The 17009-nt window shown below is 41.8% G+C and overlaps 1 protein-coding gene across 2 annotated transcripts in view; it reads left to right on the top strand.

Moving 5' to 3' along the window:
- Window positions 1-17009, top strand: part of CCDC171 (coiled-coil domain containing 171) — a 2807212-nt gene that overhangs the window by 1753578 nt on the left and 1036625 nt on the right. For both annotated transcript variants that reach the window (XM_078675985.1, XM_078675986.1), the window contains one exon: window positions 9438-9551. In XM_078675985.1, the coding sequence (XP_078532111.1) occupies window positions 9438-9551 (114 nt within the window). The remainder of the gene's footprint in view (window positions 1-9437; window positions 9552-17009) is intronic.

Raw genomic sequence — 17009 nt, 5'->3', positions numbered from 1 at the left:
ACACACAGAAGGAAACCACCGCCCCCTTGACATGTGTCACCACTTATAATGAGGCATCAAACATGGTGTCTAAAATAATCAGAAAGAACTGGCAAACCTTAAACACTGGGAAAAGGTACTGGGACCAACTGTTTTATTTTTTTTACAAAAGAGCTAGCAGCCTCAAAGACCGACTAGTCTCCACAAGACCCAAAGTGACCAAAAAAATCACTGCAAACTCGGTACTCAATGCCTGGGGCCTCCCTGATGTGGTTGGGCACTACCCATGTGGCGATTGTAGCATCTTCAACCCACAAAGACACTTGATCTGGAACCCGGAAAATATGGCGACAAATAAAACATACAAATTACAACTCATCCATTGTAGTCTACTTGACTACGCCACATTGGTATGACTTGTGGAGCACTGTAGTACCATCAGGTGCAAAAAAAAACATTAGAAAACTAACGGACCATTACCTCCAAAAAGGACATAAAACTAATGACATGTCCTGGACTGTAGTGGAACATAATGAGTGTCATAACACTAACAACAGCAAATTCTTGCTCAAAAAAGAACAATTTTGGATTTTCCGCCTGTCCACCCAGCTACAGGGGTTGAACGACAATATCCCCTGGCACAGTCTGAATTCTTGAGCTCATAAATATACTAATGACTGAGGGTCTAACCAGGTCATGCTGAACACAGCTTACCTGGACCGTGCGATGCCTGCTACCAACGCGCTGCTCTAATCCCATTTGACAAATCCTAATACACTCTGGAGGGCGCAGCATAGTCTCAGTAAAAAGTGACAAAACTTTTGTTTTAACAAAAACCCTTATTCTGTGCGATTTGGGCATATATATCATTTACCCGGCTCCAAGTATACAGGTGCACATATCCCACCTATCACACCCCAATTAAATAATTATAATTTGAAGCGATCATTTTTACCTTTTACTTTCATAACCCTATCTTTATTGTTCCTCAACTGAAGAAAATACTACTACACATAGTGAGGTATTTCCTCTACGTCTACCTACACAGTGAGGGCCTAGACTTTCCTCTATGTCTACCCCTTTTCTCCCACTGCAGACGCTACTCACACAATTGAGGAAGTGGTTACAGCTGGCACATGACGGGGAGTATTTAAGCCTGAGCACACCGAGGGTGAACATCCACGGAGATCCGATGCATACCAAGTAGGTATTGACGCGGGGACTGGGCTTCACCCAAGTAAGTAGGGACTGTAAGGACTTGCTGACTCTCGAGGCCACGGGAGATCCTCTATTTGATCTCTAGGCGACTTCATTCACCTTTTGTATGTCTCCTCTTTAAATTAATAGAAGGCATTTTTATGCCGACCCTAATGCCGGATACTCATTAAGATTTGCCCTGATAATCTCACAAGTAAGCATTTGTAATCTTTTAACTGTCCACCACCAATTCGGCAGCATGGCGTGATTCCGCTATTGATTATATGCACATATAGCTTTTACCGCCAAACAACTACCATGTCACAGTCTGTACCGCGCCACCATTTTAGCGTTATGGTTACTACACGGACACAACGGCATTTAAGCGCATAGGATACATGTGCATTCTGGGATGCTAATTTCCATTCATTATGTGTTTGTTTGTATTATTTTATGTCCTTTCTTTTTACAGGTACAAAGCACAGAGGGAAGCACCCTCTTACCCATATTGCACCTTAGCAAGTGCAACACATAGCGGGTCACTTACACTCAATTCCTGACCCTGCCTTTTTAAGTCACTTCACAAGCACTTCACACAATAATAGGTTCTGAAGAAAGCCAGCTCATAACCAAGGCCTGGCTGAAACATGTTGACCACACAAGATGTGGAAGACCATAGATAACTCCACAACAAATCCATTGCCTTGTTTTTAACACTGCCATGGGCCCGCTAATAAAATTACCTAGTATAGGAATTGGGCCCCGAGGACAGTTTTTAATTCACACTCACATGCTATCACTGCACACTCATTCACTACGAAACCAGCTCCGCTGTAAACAGGCGTTGAAGCACACCTGGTACACATTAGGTATCACCAGGTGGAGCCCGATGATGAAGCATGCCACCAACTAGGTTGGTGGGTGAGGGAAATAACATTTCTTTCTTACGTACAAACACACTATCCTTATGCCCTTTGAGGCTAGTTCCCATTGATAATACATATATTTCAGGGGAAGTGAAGTAGCCCTGCTGTTCCTCCCTCTCCCCTTGATACTTAATTATTTTCACATAAAACAGTGTTAATCATAGAACTACTAAGGTAGCTGCAATGCAAAGAAAACTAACAGGCAAATTCACTCATAAGCAAACAATCACATTATAACACAGAATCTCACACAAAATGATTCAGATAAGGACTATAAACAATTAGCCAAAAGGAAGCACAGTCGACCGTGTCAGCATGCAATACCCCACACAAAATGAATTAAAGGTAGGAATGTAAACAATAAGCCACAAGGAACCGCTGCTATCCATTAGAAGCAAGCACTAAAATGTTTGGCTCATCTTCAGAGTGCTAAGTGAAATGATAGAAGCATCATAATCTTAAGTTTGTGTATGGCTTTATGGATATACATACAGTCCACCATAATACACTCAAGGGTTAGGGTAATTCATTTGCAAGGTGCTTATGGAAACCACACTAAAATTTAAGAGGAACACCTGGGTCTTATTTAAGAAGGAATGGATAGCACAGATATTAGTAGTGTATAAAATAAATGGCCCCTTTACAATATAGGAATTTCCCTTCAACTGTTTGTTAGACTGTGAGCCTGACTGCAGAATGACATGACTTTTCCCTCTTCCATAATTTCAAATCAGTAATGCAAAGTGAGGGAGATAGAGCACCTTTGTGAGAATATGAATTTGTGCATGTATTTAAGTGCTTTGAAGCCAGGAGAAAACAGGGGACACATAAACATCGCGAAGACATTTGTCACAATTTATGTATATATTTGTTCCCAGCTTTACAAATCAAACTAAGGTTTGAACTAGAAAGGAGACAGTCATACAAATGAATACCTCCATCCTAATTATGTTATTGAACTTCTTTAATGTTTACACAGTACTAGGTAGCCCTTACATGCATTATTAATTCGATTTGCTTGTTGGTTTCACAGCTTATGAAGTACTAGGCCTTGCAAGGAAGAGCCAGAGGTTTAAAATACACTTTGGTAGAATGCTTTAGGAAAAACATATTTCTAAACTACTTGATTAGTCAAAGTGAAAACACAAAGTAAAATAACTATGCATTGAATGACGCGTCCCCACAAAGCAATATTTGTTTGAACAGCTTATTATCAACCAATAAACTCTATTGAACAAGACGTCAATTTATACTGATTGTGCCAGGCTTACTAGTTTATGTCAGCAAATGGAAAACTAAGCTTTTGGATGTGCTGCTAACACCAGACAGCGCCAGCAAGAGCAGTTTACTTGAAGAGATGGACAATATATTCATCCTCTTGACACCCAGTCCTCCAATTCGTTGTAAGCGAACAAGGTCCATCACGTGCAGTTGGGTAGGACACTTCTCCAATCCTTGCTTTGAGAATGATTCATATAAGCAATGTGTGGGAGCCAGCATTCATTAGTAGAACAAGTTACTTAGTTTGGTTATGTTTTTATGATGAATGATTTAGCTGCCACAGATTGTTTTACAAACACACTGTAACGTCCCTCATTAAATATAGTATTTTTACACCAATTGCCAGGGATCGGCCAAAATAATTAGGTCTGAGCGGTAAATTCCGTTCCGTTAACGGAATTTGCCGAATTTGGGTAATTTCGCGTTCCGCGGAGAACGCAAAATTGCCCAAAATTCTGCGTTCCGCGACTTTGCAAAATCTTTTGCTTGTTCGCGTTCACAAATGCGTGTTCGCGAGATATTCCCCCTCCCGAGCACGCAAACAGCGATTGCCAAAAGTAAAAAAGCATCGCGAACAAGCAATTCTGCGTATTTGCGGAATTTCTGCTTGTTCGCGGAGATTTTTTACCGTGTTGCAGAGATTTGCGTAACACGATTCCGCAAATTCCGCCCACCCCTAAAAACAATTTGCAAAAAGTGAAATCAATGAATTCTCATTGTTTTTTTTAATTTGCAATCCAAGGAAAATCAGGCTACACAAGCAACCTACATTTGCTCTGCAGCCTATTCAAAGAAATTGCATGTGTATTGACTTTATCAAATTATTGACTCCCTCTCTATGAAAACCTTTGATCCTAAAGGTTTAGGCATGTAGGAATCCTTAAAATGTACAATATGTTGTGTGCTACCATAATAATTACATTCAGTGTGTTTGCAGTTGCTACAATCATATTGTTTTCTGCAATTATCTTACATTTAGTCTGCACTGAAAATGCGCTTAAAAATATAAGGCTTGATTGACAAATTACATTTTGGCACTTTGTGGTAAATTTGTAATACTACAAATGATACTACAGAATGTTACCTATACTTATGTGTGCAGAGTTCTTTTCCAAGACTGTGGAGTTTCCACACACATAAGTACAGGTTTTAGTAGTAAATGTGGAAGGGACATGGGAGTGGGCAGGAAAAGGAAAAGATTTACTCTAAAGAGGGATGGGGTTAGGGAGGATCAAGAGGGGTTTAGGGAAGGTCAGGAAGTGATTTAGGGAGAGACATCATCCACCCACATAATAGAGAGGCAATTGCTGAACTCTGTGGGTAGAGACATTTAACTTACACTTTTATAGTAAGTTTACTCACGCTCAAAGTTTATGAATACTGAGAGTAGTGCACTGACTCCAAAGTCTAAACTTGCGGAAAATTGTAAGTTACCTTTGTGAATCAGCCCCAAAAACCTTTAAAATAATAGTGTGTATTGCACTTGTGGTAAAACATTTCCAGAACACACAACAATAACTAAAAATGTCTGTCTTACAGTCTCTGACAGGTTTGTTACGTGCCTAATACATGTTATGCACATATATTTTAAGATACATTTGTGGGCAACAACTGTTTTTCTTTTGTTCAAGCTGGTAAATTGGTCAAGCCTGACCGTGGACCAAGAAGGATATACTGGTTGTGTTCACAGAACATATTATCGTGCTTAATGTAATTTATGCCAGAAAGAAATCAACAGAGGACATAAGACAACCCCCAAATGTACAAGTAATATCAGTGTGCTATGAGGGAATCCAAAGACATTTCAACAATAATGATTACATCATTATAAAGAGTTATGCCTTTCAAATGATAGAAATGGAAATCACTAACCAGGAAAATATCCATCTAAAGGAAATAAACCATAAATATTAGTTTCCAACAGGAGTGTGTGCACTGCTACTTGCAAATAATGTACTTTATACTTAAAAAAAAATATGTATTACTTTGCTAAACCCTCCCATGCCTTACAGACATTTGCCATACAATTTCCCTGGTGTGCTCAAAGATACCAAAATTTTAACATGACCGTTTAAACCGTTGAGAAAAGAGAAAGAGGAGCAACAGAAAAATTGGGCAAAAAACAACAAAAAGATCATCAGAGAATCTGCATACATTGTCCACCCCCCGACATTCACTGCACACATTTTATGTTTGTTATCTTCTGCCCATTACTATCTCTGGCTGGTACACAGTCAGTATGCTCAACGGGATGCCTCCTTGCACTTAATCATTGTAGCCTGCAGTGCGTCAGATTGTTCTTTGTAGACATTATCAACTGATAAGCATGGACTACACTTAGCAGCATAGTTAAAATTTGTAATAATGTTGTTACCTGATGATAAATCAGATGAAGCCTGATCATTGGATCTGGAGTTGGGGACAAATTTGTTAGGAGAAATATTAATGGGAAATGCCAGTACGCATTCCATGGCTCCTAAAGTTGTGCACTTTGCACCGCATTGTTAGACAATATGCCTCAAGAGGTCCAAAAGAAGTTTGCATATGCACTAGAGATATCGTTGCGGTGTCTACCAAATTTATACTCAGCAGAAAGTTCAATGTTTTACCTATTGACAAACATAGCCCTCCGGGGAATGGCAATGAGATCAGGATAGATCACTGCACAAGGATCACAGATGTACAAGTACTTACTGTAGACGCTTTCCATCGATTCTGTGTCTCACGGCAGAGAAGTAGCGTGCCCTGGGTGCCCTGTCAACGCCGTGGACAGCAAGATCAGGTCTGTTGCAGCTACTATCCTTCATCCAATTTTGCGGAGAGCATTTCTACTCAAGTCTGCATGGGGGTTGCTGCGAGCCTTTTATATACTTGCCAACATTCAGTAAAACTCAAAGATGTCAAATTCATCATTTTTTTAAACTGCTTACTAGCATAATTATGACATCACTGAAATTATATCACATGACTTTTTTCACAGTGATGAAATCAGTGTAAATGTCATCATGGGACTCAGAAAGGAGCTGTCCTGGCCTGACATGATGCAGAAGGCAGTCACTACCAGCTGTTTTTCTAGTCACATTGATTATGATCCCCGATTCTATACAGTTTGGAGCATGATCATACAGCTAGTCAGGTGGTCCCATTTTCGTAAGTCCGCCCGCCATGCTAATCAGGCGCTTAGTCATCAAACCCTTCAGGTTACTGTCAACTGAAAAGTCAGGGTCTGGCATCTCCTCTCCAATTCCTATAATGCAAACTACTGATAGAAGTCTGCCTACACTTTTCCACCATGGTCAAGTAAGGAATATTGAAAGGAACACTTCACCCTTAGCAGGAAAGTCTGCAAAATTATTTACCATCATAGTCCTCCTTGATTTGTTACATTTCATACTAATTTCTCATTTTAGAATGGTCCTCTTTCATTTTGAAGATGTTTATGTACAGGATATTCGGTGCCATATGTACAATAAATTGATTGCAAAATACTGGTGGCAGTTTGCGACCATTATTTTTGTGACCGGAGTGGGAATTTGCAAACCGACCTAGGTACTAATAGGTTGGTTAGCAAATTACCGTTTCCTAGTGGATCCAAATCCGACCTATAACATGAATATTAATGAGGTAGGGCGCAAATTGTGACCCACTAAGAGTGCCAGCTGTTTTTCTAGTCACACTGATTATGATCCCCGATTCTATGCAGTTTGGAGCATGATCATACAGCTAGTCAGGTGGTCCCATTTTCGTAAGTCCGCCCACCATGCTAATCAGGCGCTTAGTCATCAAACCCTTCAGGTCACTGTCAACTGAAGAGTCAGGGTCTGGCATCTCCTCTCCAATTCCTATAATGCAAACTACTGATAGAAGTCTGCCTACACTTTTCCACTATGGTCAAGTAAGGAATATTGAAAGGAACACTTCACCCCTAGCAGGAAAGTCGGCAAAATTATTTACCATCATAGTCCTCCTTGATTTGTTACATTTCATGCTAATTTCTCATTTTAGAATGGTCCTCTTTCATTTTGAAGATGTTTATGTACAGGATATTCGGTGCCATATGTACAATAAATTGATTGCAAAATACTGGTGGCAGTTTGCGACCATTATTGTTGTGACCGGAGTGGGAATTTGCAAACCGACCTAGGTACTAATAGGTTGGTTCGCAAATTACCGCTTCCTTGTGGATCCTAATCCGACCTATAACATGAATATTAATGAGGTAGGGCGCAAATTGTGACCCACTAAAAGTGGCAGCCATCAGATGAATGGTGGCTTGCTGAGGTCAGCAGACCACCTTGCGGTGATTGCTTTTATATAGATTGCTTGAAAAAAATATAAACCGTTTTCCTTAAAGGAAAACATGATGCGTATAATAAAAGAATGAAAAGTGTATGTTTCATTTGTTTAGAGTAGGCAGTGGTCCATGCCACTATTGCTACTCTTAAAAAAAGGTGCCCCTTCCCACTCGCAAATGTCTAACCACCTCCTCAAAGGAGCAGTTAAAAGATTAATGTTTAGCAACTGTAATTTGGTTGCAAAACATTAATAAATACCATTCTGATTCGGAATTTGGAAGGGAAGCCCTAAACACACCCCTTCCAAATATTGAATTGGCATTGGGTCACAACTCAAATTGCAATTTGGTAACTTGTTAATGAATCGCAAATTGTGGTTTGTTCGTAAGAAAATGAATGTTTGCGATTGCTGGGTGGTTTTGGATTTTGTATTCCTGGCCTTTGATGTTTTATATTCAGTCACATCTGCACATACATAAGTGTATGCATTGATGTTCAATAACAGGAATTACATCACCCCAAAAAGCAGAGTTAGGGAGAAAGTCTACTCTTGGACCTTTGGTGAGGAAAAAAGGGTTTCATAGTTTACGTTTTTCTATTAGCCCCACATAGCAGTTTTTACATTTGTCAAGCCACTTTTAATAGATAAAATGTTCAACTTAATCTGCAGCACTTGTAATGAATAGTTTCAATTGCATCCATCTATTTTTCGCGATTTCCTATGCACAAACGCTATATTGGACATGCTTAGTTTTCCCAGACAAAGTCATGGTAGATAATCTCTCCTGCTTTTTACTTCCATCTGAAAGCTCCTAAAGTAATGAGGCTGATAAAATCATATGTACAATCTATTGGACAGATCTTTTTTGGCAAAGTGAATCTTCTACTTGCTGGCTGATCATCGCTCGAACATCCGTTCAAGGGAAAGAGTTTCAGTTCACTAAAATATTACCCAACTTGCAAGACCATGTACTTATACTGCAGGAAAGTGATACTGCCTGTGGCATATGAGGTGTTTTTTTCAAGTTGACTCACAATGCTATTTGTGTCAGTTTGTATCTGATTTGTACTCATTTCTTTCCACAGTAGTATTATGTAATTGGAAGTCATTCATCTTGCACTTGTTAACATGAATATTATTTTATGCCATTTGTGATCTATGTCCCTCACTCTGAATAAAATAAGCTGGTATTTTCCCTTCATTATGGTGAATAGCATTTACCCTGAACAAATGTGGACATACTTCTAAAAAGCAGTGCCTTCAATGTCTGATGGACCCACCCGCTCAAAGATTTTTGCATTCCATTCCCTATCTGTCATTTTTATCGTCCTCCTTATGTGTTTAAACTATTTCTTCAGACAGTAGCAATTCAAATCCATCACTGCCTTTTCTTTGCATCAAACATCAAAATTGACAAGCGTTTCTGTTTTCTATAACTGCTCCAAAGTACACCTGCCCACAAGATGGCACCAATACTGTTCTTATTCTATGCACCAGTATTTTGTATTTTTCATTTTTTAAAGCATACGGCTACATGTGTAGGCGGCCGCATGTTTTGTATTTGTTCTCCGTTTATGTTTGTGACATATAAATGTACCAAAATGTAACAATTGCACTAGCTTACCAAGGTAAGATATTGACTATAACAATGCTTGAAATATGTTCATTTTATTAGAGACTGAAACATTGCTTTTGTAATCTCGGATGCCTTCTACTTAAATCATAGGCTTAAGTATTTTTGTCGTTATACATATACAGGAAAGAATGAACAGAAACGTTGGTATGAGCTTGTAAATTGGTTCAAAAACTCTGACCTTCTCAATGCTGTTGTCACGTCTGTGAGCGAATTACAAAAAATCCTGAGCACCACGGGTAAGATTTTTGATTCACATATTTACTCTCTAATGTGAGATACGGCAATAACACGAACGTAAAGTGTAAATTACTCATATACTTGTAGACTTAGGACAAGTTTACTCACAAATCTCATTAAAAAAAGCCTTATTTTGTGAATTGGCATAACGTATTCATTGCAATATCTGAGTAATTCCCACCTAATGCAAGAATAGACCCAACTAGTCAAAGATAATGCTTTCCTCTGGCAGTTATGTGTCTGTTATCCAGCAGATACAGTATTGTTAATTTAAAATATGAAAGAATCAATATTTGAAAATTGTTTACAAGCTACAGCGATAGATCCTGTTTTCAATAGTGACACTGTTTTACTTGTCACCCTCATGTCATAGGACCTCCAGGCTTTGTCAATTATCTGTAATTTCAGAGCTGATAAATGACATTTTTTGGTCCATATTGCTTGTTTTGCTCAGCTTTAACTAATCGAAGCTTCCAAACTAGCTGTTATTTAGAATTGACTGTAAGAAAATGTAATAGTGTGCTAATTATGCTTTCATGATGTATTTCCTCTCTCAAAATTCTGTGCTTAGTTTCTGACATTGTTATCGGTACGGTGCTGAGCATTTTAGAACTTAGTGGCATATTTCCAAGCCCCTGTCCCCACCACAACATCCCTTTTCTCGACGCTGTGGTGACGATAGGGTCTTCGCCTAATTCACAAGGCAGTGTTAACCTCTTCGCTGGAAGGCCTTTTCCCCTTCTGTGCTAAGCCTTTTTTTGGGCGATTTGGGGTAGTGCGCGCTTAGGCCCCTGTAACTTTTTGACCACATAAGGTATCCTCGCCAAATTTGCATCCTTTTCTTCCAACATCATGTGGATTCTAAAAGTGCCCAGGGTTTGTGGATTCCCTTGGAGGGGTCCCAGAAATTAAGCAAAATACAGTAAAAATTTAGTTTTTTTCCCTGCAAATGTTATCAAAAAAGGGGTTGTGTGGCCGAAATCACCATTTTCTCAGCTTTTAGGGAATGACAGTCTTTTGTCAGAGAACCAACATTTTTCACACAGTTTTGCATTTTTCTGGGAAATAGCCTATATTTGCTATTATTTAGAGCTTTCAACCTCCTTACAGTTAATGGTAGAAATGAGTTTGAAAGCAATAATGGATCCTGGAAAGCTATACATTTTCGAAAAATAGACAAAAGTCTGAATTCGGAAAAGGGTCATTTGTCTAAATCCATGAAGATTTCTTTATAGAAACTTACAGTTAAATATTGGAATAATTGAAAATAAGTTGAAAAAAACAGCCTTTTATCTCAACGTTTTCACCTGTAACTTCTTGTAATTTTGACAGCTCTCTGAAAGCAATATACCGTTACATCCGTTTGACCTTCCTGGTTGTGGGGATATATAGGACTTGTAGTTTCACCAAGAACCCGACGAACCCAGAGCCAAAAACTGAGCATCAACTTACAATGGTATTTTATTATTTACGGGGTATAGAGCACTTATTCTCGGAAAAATCGGTATGAAAGATACCTATGTATTTCTGAATTGGGTACAAAACATAGAGTTTAGAAACAGTATATATTTGCACATTTTCAAAATTGGGAATACTCATACTAGCATGAGAATTATTGGTCATTTTTCAAAATGATATTTTTTTTACACAATGTCTTTCATTGGGAAGGAACTCAATAGGTAATACCAGTTGATTTACAAATCTGAATTACCCTAAATCTCCCGATAAAAAGGTACCTCACATGTGTGGGTCGGCCTTGTGCTTGCGACAGGAAACGGCACAAAATGCAATGTGGTCACACCTCAATTTTGCAGTGAAAACTGGCCCTTTTTTGGCAAAGTGCCTACCTGTAGTTTTTTAAACCTAGCTCTGCCGGCACCTCGGGAAACCTAGCCAACCTATAAATTTTTGAAAACTAGACCCCCAGAGGAATTCAGGATGGGGAGACTCGACTGCCTCCCACCAGGTTCTGTTACCCAGAATCCCTTACAAGTCTAAAAAATTGGGGGAAAAAACACATTTTCCCCACATTTCTGTGGTGGAAAGTTCTGGAATCTGCGTGGATCAACAAATTTCCACCCACCCCGCATTCCCCAAAGTCTCATGAGAAAAATGGTACCTCACTTGCCTGGGTCTGCCAAGTTCCTGCGACAGGAAATGGACCAAAACACAATGTGGTCGCACCTCAATTTCGCAGTGAAAACTGGCCCTTTTTTGGCAAAGTGCCTACCTGTAGTTTTTGTACCCTAGCTCTGCCGGTACCTAGGGAAACCTAGCAAACCTATACATTTTTGAAAACTAGACACCCAGAGGAATTCAGGATGGGGAGACTCGACTGCCTCCCACCAGGTTCTGTTACCTAGAATCCCTTACAAGTCTAAAAAATTGGGAAACAAACGCATTTTCCTCACATTTCTGTGGTGGAAAGTTCTGGAATCTGCGTGGATCAACAAATTTCCACCCACCCCGCATTCCCCAAAGTCTCATGAGAAAAATGGTACCTCACTTGCCTGGGTCTGCCAAGTTCCTGCGACAGGAAACGGACCAAAACGCGATGTGGTCGCACCTCAATTTCGCAGTGAAAACTAGCCCTTTTTTGGGATAGTGCCTACCTGTCGTTTTTGAACCTTAGCTCTGCCGGCACCTAGAGAAACCTAGCAAACCTATACATTTTTGAAAACTAGACACCCAGGGGAATTCAGGATGGGGTGACTCGACTGCCTCCCACCAGGTTCTGTTACCCAGAATCCCTTGCAAAACTAAAAAATTGACAAAAAACGCATTTTCCTCACATTTCTGTGGTGGAAAGTTCTGGAATCTGCGTGGATCAACAAATTTCCACCCAACCAGCGTTTCCCCAGGTTTCCCCAAAAAAATGGTACCTCACTTGCGTGGGTGGCTCAAGGACGCACAACAGGCAAGGGCCCAAAACCTAATGAGGCTACATCAAAATTACCTATCATAAAGCAACCTGGTTTTGCAAGGTGGATCCAATGAGTTTTTGGCCCGGGGCTCAGCGGCCATCTAGGGAAACCTACCTAACCCACACATTTCTGGAAACTAGACACCCGGGGGAGTCCAGCGATGTATGGCTTGCCTGGGTCCCTCATCATTCTCCTACCCAGAATCCACTGCAAACATCACATTTTGCTACAAAATTAAGTTTTTTCTCAGATTTCTGTGTGGTAAAGTTGTGGAATCTGCGTGGATCCTCAATTTTCCACCCACCCAGTGTTTCCCCAGGTCTCCCAATAAAAATGGTACCTCACTTGCGTGGGCAGGCATAGTGGCTGCAACAGCAAAAGGCCCAAATCATACGGTGGAGACTTAAAAATAACCTTTAGCAAAACTACCTTATTTTTTTGGGGGGGGCCTGGGCTTTTGGCCTGGGGCTCTGCGGCCATCTTGCGAAACTAACAAACCCAAACAGTTCTGAAAACTAGACACCCAGGGGAGTCCAGGGAGGTATGGCATGCGTGGGTCCCCCAACGTTTTACTACCCAGAATTCCCTGCAAACCTTAAAATTAGGTAAAAAAACACTTTTCCATACATTTTTGCGTGGGATCTCCATGCCGGCACAAATTTCCTACCACCCAGTGCTCCCCTTGTTCTCCCGAGTAAAATGATACCTCACTTGTGTGGGTGGGCCCAAGCAGAACAGGCCAAATATGTATTTTTAAGAAATTGAAGCGTTTGAGATTGACAAAAAGCACAGAGAATTCTACTGTTTTGGGGTCATCCTAGTCAGAGGCCTTTGGCCCACCCACACAAGTGAGGTATCATTTTACTCGGGAGAACAAGGGGAACGCTGGGTGGTAGGACATTTGTGCCGGCACGGAGATCCCACGCAAAAATGTATGGAAAAGTGTCATTTTTAACCTAATTTTAAGGTTTGCAGGGAATTCTGGGTAGGAAAACATTGGGGGACCCACTCATGCCATACCTCCCTGGTCTTCCCCGGGTGTCTAGTTTTCAGAACTGTTTGGGTTTGGTAGTTACCAAAGATGGCCGCCGAGCCCTGGGCCAAAAACTCAGGTGCCCCCCCAAAAAAAAGGTAGTTTTGCTAAAGGTAATTTTTAAATCTCCACCGTACGATTTGGGCCTTTTCCTGTTGCAGCCACTATGCCTACCCATGCAAGTGAGGTACCATTTTTATCGGGAGACCTGGGGGAATGCTGGGTGGGAGGAAATTTGTGTGAGCCCAGTGATGCCACGCTTTCCCACACAGAAATGTGTGAAAAAACTGATTTTTTTCAGCTAAAATTGAGGTTTGCTAGGGATTCTGGGTAAAGGAACGCTGGAGGATCCACGCAAGCCATACCTACTTGGAATCCCCTGGGTGTCTACTTTTTAGAAATGTGTGGGTTTGGTACTTTCACAAGATGGCCGCCAAGCCCGGGGCAAAAAACTCAGGTGCCCCCCCACAAAATAAGGTAGATTTGCTGTAGGTAAATTTTAAGTCTCCACCGTACAATTTGGGCCTTTTCCAGTTGCAGCCACTATGGCTACCCACGCAACTGAGGTACCATTTTCAACGGGAGAACTGGGGGAACGTGGGTGGGAGTATATTTGAGGATCCACGCAGATTCCACAACTTTACCACATAGAAATGTGAGAAAAAAATGATTTTATTTACAAAAATTGAGCTTTGCAGTGGATTCTTGGTAGGAGAATGATGAGGGATCCACGCAAGTCATACCTCACTGGAGTCCCCCGAGTGTCTAGTTTCCGGAAATGTGTGGGTTAGATAGGTTTCCCTAGATGGCCACCGAGCCCCGGGCCAAAAACTCATGGGAACCCCCTTGCAAAATCAAATTGTTTTGACTGAATTAAGTTTTCAGTTCGACAGCGTGAGATTCTTGGGACATTATTGCATGGAAATTGTGACAGACATTTTCAAGTTTGCAGGACATTGTGGAATAAAAAAATAACTTAGAATTCACAAGAAAGACATGACCATATACTCCCATGGTTTAACAATAATATCTACATTTAGTAAGTTATTTATAGCTGTAATGTGCACCTTAACAGTTACTCAAAAGTCAAACATTCCAGCACAGCTATCTATTCCTCAAAGACACACACATACAGGCTGGATTTGGCACAAGGGCAAGTGATGGGTCTGGTTACATAAAATTTTATTAACAAGATATTTCAACGAAATGAAATGATCTGTCAATAAATAAATGCATAAAAAACAAACCAGTGACTCGCAACTCGTGAGCTGTAAAGCCACGACAAGGCACCAACCGTTTTACAGGCCATTCACGCACCTTTCATACCTGATACACACCAGACCATTGACACCATCTGGAAGGAAAAGCAACACATTGCAACATTCACAAAAAGGGACAAGGTATACCCTACTTAGACAAATATTACTGCACAGCCATCTAATCCGCAAGCACACACACATACTGGTTGGATTTGGCACGAGGGTGAGTGATGATTCAGTACATACAATTGTATTTGCAAGTTATTTCACAAAAATGAAATGCAATGCGAATAATTGAAAGTATGAGAAACTGAACCACTGACTCACAGCTCGTGAGCTGTAAAGCCACGTCAAGGCACCAACCTTTTTACAGGCCATTCGTACACCTTTCATACGTGTGACACATACAAAACATTGACACTGCCAGCCGCGGGCCCATCACATTACAACACTCACACCAGCAGACAGCGCCATTCAAGGGCCCATCACTTTCACACGCCCACATTCCTGACACTGCAACTACACAAAATGATGGACTGCGTGGAGTGTCGCTCAACTAGCAGTGTGTGTAGTGACCAACAGAAAGTAACTATTCACACACCGCCAGATGAGCGCCAGTCCACCCACACCACTATCCAAGCACCAGGACATGCACACCGCCAGCCAAGCACCACTCCACGCACACCGCCAGCAAAGCGTCACTCCACGCACACCGCCAGCCAAGCTCCACTCCACGCACACCGCCAGTCAAGCGCCACTCCACGCACACCGCCAGCCAAGTGCCACTCTACGCACACCGACAGCCAAGCTCCACTCTACGCACACCGACACCCAAGCACCACTCCACGCACACCTCCAGCCAAGCACCAATCCACGCACACCGACAGCCAAGCACCACTCCATGCACACCGACAGCCAAGGACCACTCCACGCACACCACCAGCCAAGCACCACTCCACGTACACCGCCAGTCAAGCGCCACTCCACACACACCGCCAGCCAAACACCACTCCACGCACACCTCCAGCCAAGCACCACTTCACGCACACCACCAGACAAGCACCACTCCACGCACACCTCCAGCCAAGAGCCACTCACGCACACCAACAGCCAAGCGCCACTCCACGCACACCACCAGCCAAGCGCCACTCAACGCACACCACCAGCCAAGCGCCACTCCACGCACACCGCCAGCCAAGCACCACTCCACGCACACCTCCAGCCAAGCACCACTCCACGCACACCGACAGCCAAGCGCCACTCCACGTACACCGCAAGCCAAGCTCCACTCCACGCACACCGACAGCCAAGCTCCACTCCACGCACACCGACAGCCAAGCACCACTCCACGCACACCACCAGCCAAGCACCACTCCACGCACATCGCCAGCCAAGCGCCAGCCTACGCACACCGCCACCACATTTTGAATTTTTTTAAACAAAACAAACAAAATAATTGCAAATAGATAAAAATCTAGTAACACAAAATCTGTAACTAAATACATTGCACAAATGCCAACCTTAAAAAAGAATACAAATTATTTAAAAAACACAGACCAGGCAGTACATTTTACCACTCATGGATACTCCCAAAAATTATTTTGTGTGTGGTAAGCTCTATAACAAGCAGGCCCACACAGCCCAGGGTTAGAAGGACACCCAGGGCAGTAAAGACGAGTCTCATTCCGCAAACCTCTTCGCCAACTGACACTACATCTCCTAGTGGGAAAGTCTTTTGTAGATGTGGGAGGAATGTAATCAGGAAAGTGGCAATCTTTCAATCGAGCCACATCCTCCACCACTCCAAATCTAGGAACACTTACTTGCTCCACAACAACAAGGCTAGATATTACAGAGTGCTGAAACTGAAGAAATGTCAACTTTGACCCAGGAGAACACTCCTTGAACACAATAAAAGCATTGAAAGATGCTAAGTTGAAAAAATGGATGGCCAACTTCTTATACCAAACATAAGCCTTCCGAATAGCTGTGTAAGGTTCCAACCTCTGATCTACTCTGTCAACACCACCCATGTACTTATTGTACTCCACAACACACAAAGGTTTGTACACATTGCAGCCTGACCCCAAACAGGCACAGGTGAAGTACTCTCATCATGGATGGTAGTCAGCATGTACACATCCCTCCTGTCCACAAATTTCACAGCTAGTAGTTCGCCACAACGTAAGGAACTGCACTGACCCCTCTGAAGTTTCTTGCAAACAAGCTCCTTTGGAAAAC

This window comes from Lissotriton helveticus, chromosome 2_1, assembly GCF_964261635.1.
Source record: "Lissotriton helveticus chromosome 2_1, aLisHel1.1, whole genome shotgun sequence".
In the NCBI taxonomy this organism is placed as follows: Eukaryota; Metazoa; Chordata; class Amphibia; order Caudata; family Salamandridae; genus Lissotriton; species Lissotriton helveticus.
Note: the sequence above shows the minus strand (reverse complement) of the source record. Positions and strands in the feature narration are given on the sequence as shown.